The following is a 15,767-nucleotide window of genomic DNA, read 5'->3' on the forward strand; positions in this document are numbered from 1 at the left end:
CCTACGGCAGATAGTCTAGTATCAACCTATGAACCTATAATTAAAACCTCTGATATAAATTTTTAGTATGTCTGTTGAAAATTATGTGACTGTTTCATGATTCTTAATAATTATGTTGATATCTACTACTTCTATGCTGCTATCATTGCTTACAAAGCTTCCTGTGAAGTGTATTACATTTCACCCTGGCTGTGCTTCTAAATGGTCAGTTTCAATTAGTGCACTACCCCAATAGATAAACTTCAATAAATAAATAAATATGTTTTAAATACTCATCTGCTCCAAACCTCAGCTTAAGACTTACCCTCATTGCTCGAATCTCCTCTTCTGCTTCTGCCATTGTCTCTTCCAGTTCTGATTTGGACTTTTGAAGCTGGTTCTCCAGAGATATTCGGGCTGACTGCAAACTAGAGATATGAGACTCTTTCTCCTGCAGTGACAGCTGCACCTCTGTCAGCTGCCGTTTCAATTCCAGCTTCTGCTCTTCATGTTCTAGACTGATCTAAAAGTTAGAAAATATCAATTATGATAATAAACTCAGTCCTGTCACAGACCGCTACTAGATACTGTTAAGATGGAACTGCTAACAGAGAGCTATTTGCTCAAAGAAACTTCAGTTTACAATTCTGTGATGTCTGCAACCATACACTAGACACTGCCCCACGGCTTAGGGTGTTAAAGGGGTCTTTTTATCCGAATGCATTCCCAGTTAAATTCAAATAAACTAATTAATTAATTCATCATAAAAGTATTCCGCTACACTGAATGAGAGCTGAGATAGCAGCAAGACATTATGCAAAAGCAGAAAGTTTATATGCAATGTGTTGAATTGTGGTCATTGGGCTATGTGCTGAAAAGAAATTTCAGACACTTGACCTGAAATCTGAGGAACCTTCTCTATAATGGGGATAGTAAACATCTTGTGTAGTCATTAGACATGAAACCAGTCCCCTGACACAAAAAAGAAGACTAAAGACTGCTTAATGACAATGTTTTGAATCTGTTGTTGTAATGATGAATAACACTGTTTACAATTTTCGTGCCTTTGATGAGTTTAAACAGGTAGTTATGTACTCACCATAACGATCGATGTATGTGGTCCATCTCGCCTCTCATTCTTTACTCACGGGTTCGGAGCCGAGAATCAGCTCCGACTCGGCCAACTTATTTCTCTAGTATGAAGTCTCTAATTGGCTGGGCTAACCCGGTATCCCAAGATGCACCTCACCCTAGCCCCAGATCTAGTTTGCAGCCATTCCAGTCACACCCCACACACAACCGCCACTGGAAGGAGCTCCAGCCAGAAAGGAAAGAAAAAACAACTGACATTGAAGGGTTCTCAGAGCCAATTTTCCTCCAAATCCTATAGGAAGGGGGGCAGGTGGGAGGGTATGTAAGAATGTGAGGCGAGATGGACCACATACATCGATCGTTATGGTGAGTACATAACTACCTGATGTTATGTGGTCCTATCTCGCCTACATTCTTTACTCACGGGACAGCGTCCCCAGCACCTCTATCCTGGGTGGCTCATAGGAAAATACTCCTGAGAACTGTGGAACCAAAGGAAGCCCGGCCTCTAGAAGGCATGTCCAACTTGTAATGAGTAATAAAGGTGTGCGGAGAGGCCCAGGTGGCCGCAGCACAAATGTCATCCAATGAAAGCCTGGCATGGTAAGCTATTGATGTAGACACTGCCCTGGAAGAATGAGCTTTGACGGGAAAGGGTACATTTCTGCCTGCTGACGAATAGATAAAGGAAATACAATCTTTGATCCATTTAGAAATTGTGCTCTTGGAAATAGGACAACCTGTTCTGTTTTCTGAGAAGGACACAAACAGCTGATCAGACTTCTTAATATGCTTAGTCCTGTGTAAGTAGAATCTTAGTTGTCTGTGCACATCCAACTGGTGAAATCTAAACTCTGCTTTATTGGAAAAGTTTGGAAAGAACACTGGCAAGTCAACAGACTGATGAAGATTAACGGTGGATGACACCTTCGGAAGGAAGGACGGGTTAAGTCTCAGGGAAACTCTGTCCTTATGAAAGATCAAACACGGAGGTTTAATGGACAAATCTTGAATCTCTGATACTCTTCTGGCCGATGTAACGGCTATTAGGAAAGCCGTCTTCCAAGATAGAAATTTTAATTCACAGGTGGCAGCAGGTTCAAAGGGCGGTGAAGTGATGGCTTGTAACACAAGGTTTAGATCCCATGGCATGACAGGTTCTGAAACGGGAGGGCGAAGTAACCAGACGCCTTTCAAGAAGGCCTTACAAAGTTTATGGCCCACAAGAGAAGGCTCGTAAGATGTATGAAAATTGGAAATTGCAGCCAGCTGCACCTTAATGGTAGCAGGCGCGGAGCCCTGTCGAAAAAGCATGGCTAAAAAATCTAAGACCGATGAAAATGGGGATGTGAAGGGGTCCAAACCTTGGGCCTGTGCCCAAATGGAGAATCTCTTCCATTTGCTGGAATAAATTCTTTTGGTTGAAGACTTATGAGATGAAGACAAGATGTGTACCACCTCAGGTGAAAAGGAATGTCGTCTAACTAGTGATGGAAGTGGAGCAGCCAGGCTGTCAACCTGAGGGTTCGCAGGGAGGGATGGAGCTGTCCTGACATGTGAATCAGTAGGTCTGGCATTGGGTTCAGGGTCCAAGGACCTTCCACTGCGTACTGCTGAAGAAAAGGGAACCATACTTGTCGAGGCCAGTGTGGAGCAATTAGAATCATCCTGCATCCCAAGGATATGGCTTTCTGAATCATTCTTGGTATTAGAGCAAATGGAGGGAAGGCATAGATCAGACCGGAGGGCCAATCATGGACTACAGCGTCCCTGGGGGACTCCTCCTGTGGGGGGATAAGTGTGAAGTACTTGCTGCATTTGGCATTGAGAGGTCTGGCGAAGAGATCGCAGCAAGGCTGACCCCACCAGTTGAAAATTTGAACCGCCACTCGGTTGTTCAGGGAACACTCGTAAGGCATCAGAATAGCTCTGCTCAGCCTGTCCGCTATCACGTTGGTCTTTCCCGGAATGTGCGTTGCCACTAAAAACCATTGGGAAGACACTGCCCAATGCCACACTCGCATGGCCTCTCTGCAGAGGGGGTAAGACTTGGTTCCCCCCTGCTTAGTCAGGTACCACACCACAGACATGCTGTCTGAGTGAATTGCAATCGTTCCGAGAGGAAGAGCGCTTTGGAGTGCCAGCAACGTTAGTAACACCACTCTCATCTCTAGAACATTGATGTGCAGGTCTACCTCGTGATCTTGCCACGTGTCTTGGACCGTCCTGCCAAGATAATGCCCCCCCCACCCCATCTGGGAGGCATCCGTGGCCACTGGAGACATTGGAATCAAGCTCCTCCCCTTGTCCAGATTGGTGGAACATAGCCACCAGCGGAGGTCCTGTTTGCACCGTTCCATGAGAAGTATCAAGTGGGAAAGAGGAAGTTTCTGAAAGGACCATTGGGCCGAAAGGAGCCACTGTAGGATCCGCATGTGTAACCTGGCTAGAGGCACCAGCATGATGGTGGCAGCCATGGACCCCAGAGCTGGAGAACTAACCTGGCCTGAACTCTCTTGATGGGCAACAATGCGTGAATCCGAGACTGCAGCACTCTTATCCTCTCTTGTGGCAGAAAGGCCCGCATTTGAATAGAGTCTAGCTCTGCGCCTATAAAAACAACATGCTCTGAGGGCAGCAAGGCAGACTTTTCCCAGTTCAAGGTAATTCCTAGTTGTTGACAAAGTGTAATGGTAGCCTCCCTGGCTTGAATGAGGAGATGCCTGGTGGGGGCAGTGAGAAGCCAGTCGTCCAGATATGGAAACACCTGGAATCCCCGACATCTCAGGTGAGGCGTCACCACTGCCAAACACTTGGTAAACACCCTGGGGGCTGTGGTGAGACCAAAGGGCAGGGCACGAAACTGGAAGTGACTGGCTCCCAGCCGGAAGCGTAAGTGACTCCTGGATGCCTTGTCCATCTTGATGTGGTAGTAGGCATCCTTGAGATCGATGGAGCACATCCATACTCCTTTTTGCAGCAAGGGAAAAATGGACTGAAGGGTGACCATTCGGAACTTGGACTTCAGAACGTAGTGATTCAATCGGCTGAGATCCAGAATGGGTCTCAGGTCCCCTGTTCTTTTCGGCACCAAAAAGAGTCCTGAGTAAGTTTCTGATCCGATATGGTCTGAGGGGACTGGTTGGATGACTCCTTTTTCTAGCAGCTTTGAAACTTCTAGTGCTGCTTGATCCCACTAACTGGGTGGAACGTCCAGGATTCTTTTGACTGGAGGGGATGTTGATAAAAAGGGGATAGTGTAACCTCAGGTAACTATTCGAAGCACCCAATGATCCTGAATGATGCTTTCCCAGGCTTCCGGATGCAATGAAATTCGACCCCCGACTGGCTCCGGAAGAGCCTCAGAAACGCTGAAATGAAGACCCGCAAAAGGAATCGCGGTCTCCCGAGTTGCGGGGGCCTCCTCTGCCTCTAGGACGGCGTCTTCCAGAATAATTTACCCCTCCTCTGCCTCTGGAGGGGGACTCACCTTGAGTGGCAGGGAAACACTTCTGTGACTTCTTGAACCACATATTTTCCCTCCTCTCTGAGTCTTGGGGTAAGGCCTAGAAGGAAGAGAGAAACGGGCCCCTACGGCAGATAGGGTCTTCCCCTCCTGTTCGCATCTGGTGAGGGTGTCTTTCACTTTGGTCCCGAAGAGTGAGGACCCATCAAAGGGGACGTCAGTGAAGGAAGACAAAGGCCTCTGCGAAATGACACAGGCGCATCCAGGCTTGCCTTCTGAGAGCTACACCTGAGCTAGCTGCCCTACTTGCCCCTTTGGCTGCACAGGATATGAGCCTCATGGACGAGTTGACAATGGAACCAAGGGTAGACAACTGGGCGTTAACGGTCTGCGCTACTGCCTCAGGCATGTTAACCATCAGAGTGTCTCCTAACTCCTTAAGGAGATCTCTCTGGAGCCGAGTAAAATGACAAAGATAATTCAGCAACCGCAAGGTAAAGGTCGCTGAAGACAGGGTACGCTTCCCGTACCGGTCCATACTCCTGGAATCCTTGTTAAGAGGATGGATGGAAAAAGAAGCCTCTGCAACTTCCTGCTGAGTGGCTGCTGCCACCACAAAGGCATCTACAGAAACCCCTTTGGTCAGGAACTCTTTCCCCGGGGGAGCAGAAAGAAACTTATTTGGACATCTGGGCACCGGTTCCACAGAATCAGGGGTCTCCCATACCCTTCGACAAATCAAGTCCAGGAGTTATCGAAGGGTGGAGATACCCAGGAGGTGGAGGGTTGAGCTCCGAAGGCCTTGAGGAATACTGACTCCTCCTCAGAGGGGGTCTTGGATGGCCAGTCGCCTCTTTGCCTCAAGATCTCCAGGATGCTGGAGAAAGAGACATCATCGGAGGATCAGAGGACGACTTAGGGGACCCCTCTGAGTCCTCGAAGTCGGTATTGGAAGTGTGGGACTCATCCTGGCAGTCTATGTGCTTCCTCTTGCACAACTTCTTTCTAGAGGGCTCCTCAGGTACCGACACTAGGGGCCCTCAGAAAGTTGGGGACCGCTCATGGGGGTATCCTCAGACCTTCGGACTCCGCCATCCACAGATAGGGGTGCGTCAGAGGCTCTAGCCAGGGTGTAAGGGAAGGAGTGACCGATCTGGGTGATGTAACTGACGATCTGGCCAGTGCGCTCCTCATGGCCTCAAAGGCAGGTCCCCCTGAATCCGAGGACCGACCCGTCTCCAAGACCACAACTGGAGTCGAGGTTCCCCGAGCCGATGCACTGAGAGGGAGGCTCGGAACCGACAAGAGTCCCAAGGTATTCCCCTCGGGTCCGACTGAGGAAACCAGAGTACCGAAACCAGAGGACAGAACTGACATGGTTGGATCAGACGCTGGCTCCGATAAACTCACAAGGGGTATCGGAGCTGACACGAGAACATCACTCGGTGCGGAGCACTGCGGCTCCGACAACACAGGGGTGCTCGGAGGAGGAATCATCAGTACAAGAATAGGGACTGGCTCCGGAGCAGACTGGGTCGGAGCCGAGAACAATTTTGCTAACACCGGCGACTGCATGAGCCTCTGGACCACCCTAGCCACATCCAAATCAGACAGCCTAGAGGATTTGGAGGAAATAGAAGGACATCGGGATCTCCTACCCGGAGACTCAGGCCTAACACTGGATGACCGGCTCAGAATAGGCTACAATAATATCGGGGCCGAGGTAGACTCCAGTACAACAGATAACTCCTACGGCCCCAAGGACAAGGGAGCTGAGGAGGCAGTATCCACTTTCGAAACCTTCTCTGGGGGCTACGATGAGACAGATGGAGCTGGAGACCTTTTCTTGGCCTTGGAAGTCTTAGACTTAAGTACTAGAAGAAGAGTCTAAGGACTCCTCAAAAGAAGGCTTAACCAGGCCCTTCAAAATCAACTTATTTTTTCTTTCCTGCAATACCCTTGGGCTGAAAGTGTAGCAAAAACTGCAGGACTCTTGCAGGTGAATAGCACCAAGACAATAAACGCAGATAGAATGCCCATCTGTAATGGACATCTTGTAGCCACATTTTGAGCATTTTTTAAACCCAGAGGGTTTATGCTCTTTCTGCTCTTTAGACATAGTTCACAGCACCCACTCAACCGACAACAGACACAAGAGCAAGGCGGGAAAAACCAAACTACGAACAAACAAGGAAACTCTAATTTAAACGTTTCTTTGGTGCAGCAAGGAATCTAACTACTGACCAAACAAAACACAAGTTTACACAAAAAACACAGGAGACCTAATAATTAGGTCCTCTAATTTAAACGAGCCTAGCCTGCCAAAACAGAGGGATACCACAAAAAAAACACTACTCGCTTACACAGTACACTCACAATGAAAAAATAGAAGTTATGTTCTTACCATAACGTTCCATGTTAGTTGTCTTCTTCTCGCCTTCTTCTTGCTGGATGGGTTCGGAGCCGACCTCGACTCGGCCACTCTAAAAGCTCGAGAGTTGGTTCCACCGGCTCGAGGCTCCCCTTATATCCCACAATGCTAGGCGAGAGTTACCTCAGATCTCGTTTGTAAGCTAACCCCAGCTTATAATAGTAACAGTATAACTGTAAACAGAGTCCACCTCTAACAACAGGAAGAAAGAAGGGTGACCTACATCCTGAACCAGGAAATATGCACAACAGCATATGTCTAAGAAAGAGGTGGTAAAAAGAGAGGTCACAATCACAACTCCTCTAGGTCTGTCCAGGCCAGGGGGAAGGAGGGTGGAAGAAGAAGGCGAGAAGAAGACAACTAACATGGAACGTTATGGTAAGAACATAACTTCTATATGTTAAGTTGTCTATCTCGCCTTCATTCTTGCTGGATGGGACCGCGTCCCTAGCACCTTGTCCCGGGTGGCCTAACGGAACAGACTCCTGAGAACAGTGGAACCAAAGTTAGCTCTATGCCTAGAAGCTAAATCCAACTTATAATGAGAAATGAAAGTGTGAGGAGTAGCCCAAGTAGCCGCTGCACAAATGGTGTCGATAGGCAGTCTGTCTTGGAAGGCTAAAGAAGTAGCCAAAGCTCTGGTGGAATGGGCCTTAGGTTTATTAGGCAGCTTTTGGTGTCTAATTTTATATACAAGGGAAATCAAAGATGTTAGCCATCTGGATAATGATACCTTTGAAACTGAAAGTCCCTTTCTGCTTTCCGCATAGGAGACAAACAGCTGATCAGATTTTCTGAATTGTTTTGTTCTATCCAAGTAGTACCTCAATTGACGATGAACATCCAGGCAGTGTAATTTTTGTTCAGACCTATTAGAGTATTCTGGAAAAAAGACAGGGAGGTCAATGCTTTGATTTAGATTTGACGTCGAAACCACCTTAGGCAAAAAGGATGGGTTAGTTCGTAAGGATACTCTGTCCTTATGAAACAAAAGATAAGGAGGACGACAGCTGAGTGCTTGAAGCTCTGAAACTCTTCTAGCTGATGTAATAGCTACCAGAAAAGAGTCTTCCATGATAGCAATTTTAAAGAACAGGAGACTGCAGGTTCGAAAGGGGGAAGAATCAAAGAAGCAAGAACTAAATTTAGGTCCCAAGGAGAAGGAGGATTTCTTATAGGAGGTCTGAGAAGAAAAACTCCTTTCAAAAAGGCTTTGCAAAACTTATGGGACATTAAGGCAGATTCAGAAATACCCACATGAAAGTTAGAAATAGCTGCCAATTGAACTTTAAGTGTAGAGGGAGATGAACCTGCATGGAAGAGTTCAGCTAGAAAATCAAGGACTAATTGGATGGAAGCAGTGAAAGGATCTATGTCCTTTCCTTGAGCCCAATATGTGAAGCGTTTCCACTTACTCAAATAAATCTTCCGAGTGGAAGATTTATGGGAAGCTATCAAAATATCTCTAACAGAGTGAGATAAATGAGGAAGCCTGGCTAAGGTTGGAACTGGAGAAACCAAGCAGTGAGGTTCAGAGAGGGAGGGAGCGATGAAACTGACCCGACTGATGGATCAAAAGATCTGGAACTAGGTCCAGGTTCCACGGTCGCTCAAAAGAAATCGATGTAGAAAGGGGAACCACACTTGTCGAGGCCAGTAAGGAGCAATGAGGATCAATGAGGCCTTCTGAGCGATAGCTTTCTGTATCACTTGAGAGATTAGTGGGAAGGAGGAAATGCATACAGAAGTCCCGGGGCCAAACTTGGACTAGAGCGTCTCTGCTGGGTTGGCCTGGTAACGGGAATAGAGTGAAATATTCTCTGCACTTGCTGTTTTGGGGAGTAGCAAAAATATCGCAGCAAGGCTGACCCCACTTGAGAAAAATTTCTCTCACTACAGAGTCTTTCAGAGACCACTCGTGAGGCATGAGGATAGCTCTGCTCAACTTGTCCGCAATTTGATTGGATTTCCCGGGGATGTGCGTTGCTATCAGAAACCGCTGAGAAGAAATCGCCCATTGCCACAGTCTGAGTGCTTCTCGACACAGGGGGTATGACCTGGTTCCGCCTTGTTTGTTGATGTACCACACTACAGACATATTGTCTGTTTGGATTGCAATCGTTCCCAAGGGAAGAGAGTCTTGAAGGGCTTGCAACTCTAAAAGCACTGCTCTCATCTCCAGAACATTTATGTGCAAGTGGCATTCGTTTGGTTGCCATGTGCCCTGGACCGTCCTGCCCTGATAATGCCCCCCCCACCGGATCAGGGAGGCATGCGTTGTCAGAGTAGCAACCGGAGGTGGAACAAAGGGTCCTCCTGACAAGAGCTGAGGGAAGACATCCACCACATGAGATTTTTGCACGCTTGCGTGATCATAATGGTGTGAGACATTGGAAGTTGCTGGTATGACCATTGAGTAAAGAGCATCCATTGAAGGATCCGCATGTGGAATCTGGCTAATGGAAGCAGAGGAATGGTCGCTGCCATAATTCCCAACACTTTCAGAACTAACCTGGCTTTGATTCTGTTGTTGTTGAGAAGGAGTGAGACCAGTTTGTGTATGTCTGTTATTCTCTGATGTGTTAGTCTCGCAGACATGTTTACTGTATCTAGATTTGCCTATGTAGGTAATAGTACGAGAAGGCGACAAAACAGACTTTTCGCAATTTATTGAAATACCCAGCTTTTGACAAATGCGAAAAGTGTAATCCCTGGCCATTAGAAGGAGATGCTTGGTGGGAGCTGTGAGGAGCCAGTCGTCCAAATATGGAAACACCTGGAATCCTTGTCGTCTCAGGTGAGAAGCTACCACTGCCATGCATTTGGTAAACACCGGGGGCAGTGGTGACACCAAAGGGCAGGGCCCTGAACTGAAAATGACTGGTTCCCAGCCTGAAGCGGAGGAATCTTCTGGAGGGTCTGCTCATTTATGTGATAGTACGCATCCTGAAGGTCTATAGAGCACATCCAGTTTCCTTTGCCCAAAAGGGGAAGGATGGATTGCAGCGTGACCATCCGAAATCTTGTTTTCTTGACTGATCTGTTCAAGATACTGAGATCCAAAATTGGTCTCCAGTCCCTGTTTTCTTTGGAACTAAAAAGAACCTTGAGTAGATTCGGATCCTTGCTGGTCTGCTGGAACTGGCTGAATTGCTCTTTTTGTAAGCAGTTTTGAAATCTCCAAAACCGCTAGATCCCTTTGGTGGAACATCTGGAAGGGATTTTTGACTGATTTGGAATAAGAAAGGGGATAGAATAGCCTCGGAAATGATGGACTGTATCCATTTGTCTTGAGTCAGGGATAGCCAGGCTTCTGGGTACAGTGACAATCTTCCCCGACTGCCTCCGAAGATGGGCAGTCGGGCAACACCTCAGGGATGCTGAAAGGGCTTGTCAGGGAAGGCTTCCGCCCTGGTTCTGCGGACCCCCTGCCCTAGGGCGTCTACCATTGTTATTCCGCCTCTACCTCTGGCGGGAAAAGCCAGGCGAAGTCCCTTGAGATTGTTTACGGAACCACATCTTTCCACCTTTCTGGCCTTTGGGGTAAGGCCTAGAAGGAGTAGAAAACGGACTCCGACGGCAGAAAGAGTCTTGCCATCAGTCTCGCACCTAGTCAAGGTTTCTTTCACTTGAGGACCAAAGAGGATGATCCATCAAACGGGAGTTAGTGAAAGACGTCTTGAAGGGGTCCAAAATTGCATAGCCGCATCCAGGCATGCCTACGTAAGGCCACACCTGTCCCTGCGGCTCTGCTCGCTCCATCAGCCGCGTAAGAAAGAAGGCGCATGGAGGAGTTGGTTATGGAGTTAAGGGTAGCCAGCTGCGTGTTCATCTTATCTTGAAACCCGCAGCTGTAGGGTCCTTTAACATTTCACTCGCTTCTTGATCAAGTCCCTTTGAAGACGAGTAAAATGGCACAGGTAGTTCAGCTTAACGCATGGTAAATGTCGCTGACGAGAACATCCGCTTCCCTGTCCATGGACCTAGATTCCTTGTTAGGTGGATGGACAGGTACTGAAGGATCAGCTAGCTCCTTCTTAGTGGCAGCAGCTACCACCATAGCATCCACAGAAACTCCTTTTGTTAAGAACTGTTTGTCTGCTGGTGCGTTATGAACTTGGAGGGTCTCCTGGGAGTGGGGTCCACTGAATCAGGAGCCGTCCATGCCTTCTTAGCAACCACCTGCATGAGGGGGTCAAGGGGGGCACCCAGGAGGTGGAAGGGCGAGAGCCAACGCCTCACGCTACACAGATTCGTCCTCTGAAGGGTTCAGGGCTGGCCAATTTACCCTCTGTTTCCGGATCTCTAGCATGTCTGCAAATGAGACATCTTCAGAAGGGGAACGGGGGGAACCCTCAGAATCATCCAAATCTGTGTCTGACGTGATGGACTCAGGTGATTCAATGTGTTTCCTCTTACACTTCCTCTTCCGAGGGGGCTCTTCTGCCAAATCAGGAGAGGCCTCGGAAGAGGATGAAATCCCACAGGGGTTCCTGAGGAGCTGGCTCTCTGCAGTCCGGGATGAGGGAGTGAGTTGACTTAACCTGAGGCACTGTAGAGGAGGGTGGACGGAACCGACTGTGGAGTAGAGCCAGGCTCTAACACACTCGCATGACCTCGAATGTACCCCTGTCAGGCAGAGCCAGAGGTCCCCGCCCGAGAAGCTAAGAACCCCTTGGCACCGACAGTGATGGCTCCGAGGCGATGTCGGAGCCGAACTCACCAGCGCCAAGCACCGAGAGGGAGAGGGGGTCGGACAAGGGTCCGATGCCACTCACCCTCGAGCCGACGAGGAAGTCCAGATTCTTCCAGGAAGAAATCGGAGCCGAAGACAATTGTATCGGCTCCGACGCTATCACAGTCTCGGTTCCGAGCGACCCGGCTCGAGCTCAAGAGAGTCGAAGGAGGAATATAATGATGGACCGGGGCAGGCATCGACTGATGAGTCGGGCTCTGAAGCATCTGGGCCAGTGCTTCGGACTTAAGAAGTCGACTCACTACCCTCTGAAGGTCATGCTCAGACAGCCTCGATGACCTACAGGAGTGAGATCTTTGGCTCCGTTCAGACAGCAGGGGAGATCCTGGAGCCGAATGAACGGAGCCAAGAGATGGTGACCTGGACCTCTTCCTAGTTGTCGGCTCCGAAGGTCTGGTCGGAGCCGACACGGAACTCTAATACCTCGGCTCCGGCGAGCCGAGGAGCCACAGAAACTGTGGACTGAGACTTATCGGCTCCAGCCGGAGCCGATGAAGGCAGAGGTTGAGAAACCTTAGGTCTCGGCTCAGTTGTCGGAGCCGAAGACCTAGATGCCTTAGAGGGCTTCCTGTAGAAACAGAAAGGGAATCCTCTGGCTTGAGTAAGCCTCTTAATATCAATTTATTTTTTCTTTCCTGCAGGACCCTGGGGCTGAAGTCATGGCACACAGCACAGGAGTCCTGCAGGCAAAGGTCCCAGACAGTAGACACAAGAAGTGTGAGCGTCTGTCAGAGACATTTTCTGACAGCACGCATCACACTTCTTGAATCTGGAGACCTTTGCTTCCTTAGACATTTTTTAACAGGTGTAAACAAACACACACACAAACACACTAATTACACCCTGTCAAGTTTAAATTATAATAAAACCACTAACTAGGATTTTAAAAGAATACACACACTTCACTAGGAAGAGAAAAGGCCTGTAGGCCCAAGGGAAGAACCTAAAGTTCTTGAGGGAAAAACGGGAATTTTAGAAGGGGATAAAAATTTCTCTAAACTAAGGGAAATAAGTAAAATATTAAAATTAAAGGGGTTTTGATAGACTAAATTACACAAGAAAAAGTCACTTACCAAGAACCGGTAGAAAACCAACCTCGATAGCTGTAGCGGCAAACGAGATCTGAGGTAACTCTCGCCTAGCATTGTGGGATATAAGGGGAGCCTCGAGCCGGTGGAACCAACTCTCGAGCTTTTAGAGTGGAGCCGAGGTCGGCTCCGAACCCATCCAGCAAGAATGAAGGCGAGATAGACAACTTAACATCTAGCTATTAAAATAGCTTTTTACGAGAAACAGACTGCTAAAGACGTATGAAAAGTTTTGAAAAAGGGTACTTAGCCACAGCCAAGCGAGACCATGTCCTAACTCTATGAGCGGCAAAGGAGATCTGGGGCTAGGGAGAGGTGCGTTTTGGGATACCAGGTTAGCCCAGCCAATTAGAGACTTCGTGCTAGAGAAATAAGTTGGCCGAGTCTCGGCTCCGAACCCGTGAGTAAAGAATATTGGCGAGATAGGACCACATAACATCCTTCATTTCATCTCTGGAAGTCAAAAAGTACCATTGTGTGAAATATTCAACATAACAGTAGTCAATGCAGCAGAATGGCAAAGCAGTGTTGGTTCAGCCATTGCTTTCAGCAACTGTCTTTATTCCCTACAAAGGCCAAAGATTAATACTGATTTTGATCCAGTCAGAGTAATGCTGCAAGGTGGCTTGGAAATCCATTGTATACACAGACACACACAAACACACACATTTTATATATATATATATATATATATGTATGAAATCCTGAAATACCGAATCTCAGAATTTCGAAACCATAAAGCCAAAAGCTCTAAATACCAAAATCCCAAAAGTGTGAATTTTGAAAGAGAGAATCCTACGCTAACCAGACACCACACACATACACAAACACACACCTTCCCCCACAAACAAACACACAAACCTACACTACATACAAGCAGGGGTGCAAGCCCCCCTGCGCTGCCCACAGAACCCCTACTTAAATATACTAAACTCCAGGGTCGCACTACACAGAAAAACACACGAAAACACCACCAGACACCTACATTTTCCTTGCACACACACATCACAGTCACAACACACACTGACACACATTAAAGCCCCTAACCAACACCTTTAAACATACATACTTACCTGAACTTCCATTCAAACACAGCAACACCAGATGCACTACTTCAACATCTCCGAACGTCGGGATTTTGAAATCCGCGCTTCTGGAGTTTCGGTATTTAGAACTTTCGGCTTTATGATCACGGGATTCTGAAATTTGGTATTTCAGAATTTCGGGATTATAAATGTTCCTATATATATATATATATATACACATATATGTATGTATGGGTCCCCTTCATAACACTGAAATTTCATAACGTTGAATTTCATAACACTGACACCAAAACATCTAAATCCCAAAACATTGAATATTCAGTACACTGAAAGTGTGCTTCATAACACTGAAAACTGCAATGTATATGCAAATAACATCCTCTCCATCTACAACACCACCTAACAAACACTTTCTATTACGATTCTGCAGGGGACAAGCCCCCCTGACCCCCCATAAATTAAATATACCAAGTCCAAGATCTCACTACAGTGGAAAAAATTTTATTTCCTAACCTCACTGTATCACAATCACCATACACTGAGATTAGGAAATTAACTTTTTATATATACACATATATATCTATGGAAATATATATGTGTGTGTGTGTGTGTGTGCACATATATATATATATATATATATATTATATCCTGTCAGAGTTAAGTGGGTCAGAGTAACTTGTTCATGTCAAAGACACAGACTGTCGATGCAGACAGGAAGGGGACAATGAGTTCTGAAGTCACCAGATCCAACACTGGGACCAGAGAAGGAGTAACCATAATGAGAGTGGGAGAGCCAGTTCTCTCTCCAACTGCTCAGTTGAATGGAAAGGAATGACTTCCCAATTCTGAGCCTTTTTTTTCAACACCTTTACTGAATTATCATTTGTGATATAGGCAAATTTACAGTTATATGAAAGTAATCAAAACTATATTAACAAGTTCAAGTTTTTATATATTATACTTCACATATATTGCTGTGTGTCATATAACCTAAGCAACATTACATAAAGTATTCAATTCCTGCCTTTTTTTAGACAAGAAACATCTTTATTAAGCCATCACTTACGACATAGGCAATCATACATTTATATAAATGAAAAACTACACCAACACAATCCTAGTTGCAAGTGTTTTACATCACAAACCATACTGACACACTCCCAGCTGCAAACATTATACATCATTTATAACCTACCCAGTCAGTCAGTCAAACATTATATAGCCCATTTAAGTTCTGCCTTCTTTTAAACCTCATTCCTCCCCTGTATGTATTGTTCCCACAATTCCCATTTTTTCCAATGTAGTTTGCTCCTACCCCTTTCTAAAGATAAAGATCCCAATTCCAGTTGTTTTGTATCTCGTTACTATATTCAGTACTTCTAGTATAGCTGTTTTAGAGTTTAATTTCCATTTTCTAGTAATTGCTTTTTTGGTAGCCATCATAATTAGACACAGCAACGCCTTACTATATCTAGGCAATTCCGATTCTGTGTCATAGCTCAGAAAAATCATTTCCCTCATCACATCAATCTGTCCACCCAAATTTTCCAAAGATTTAACTACCTGCTTCTAAGCTCCTTTGGAAAAATGAGGAAGTAGTGTCTCACTGGAGAAGCTGGTTGATCCTCCCACTGAACAAGAAGAGCCCTAATGATCAATTTTTTTTTTCTGTCCAGCAAGGCCCTCTGGTGGAAGAATGAACAAATATCACAGTTAGCATTTGATTGTTCAGGACCTGTAAGTACACTGCAAGTCCAGATCCCGAGGCGGAACTGCATTTTTTTAAATCCTAAAGCCTTCTCCATAATGACAAGAAATTCCAACAGACAACATCCATACACAAAAATAAACTACACAGACAGACCCAAGTAAAATGAAAACAAGAGGGATAACAACTTTTTTTTTTTTT

The 15,767-nt window shown here is 46.4% G+C and overlaps 1 protein-coding gene across 1 annotated transcript in view; it reads right to left on the bottom strand.

The window, feature by feature from the left end:
• The window catches only part of CIT (citron rho-interacting serine/threonine kinase), a 3,433,971-nt gene that overhangs the window by 1,769,857 nt on the left and 1,648,347 nt on the right, over nucleotides 1-15,767 (bottom strand). The window contains exon 22 of the mRNA XM_044069760.1: nucleotides 305-502. Coding sequence (XP_043925695.1) covers nucleotides 305-502 — 198 coding nt within the window. The remainder of the gene's footprint in view (nucleotides 1-304; nucleotides 503-15,767) is intronic.

This window comes from Protopterus annectens, chromosome 4.part0 (assembly GCF_019279795.1).
Source record: "Protopterus annectens isolate FY-2018-M chromosome 4.part0, PAN1.0, whole genome shotgun sequence".
In the NCBI taxonomy this organism is placed as follows: Eukaryota; Metazoa; Chordata; order Ceratodontiformes; family Protopteridae; genus Protopterus; species Protopterus annectens.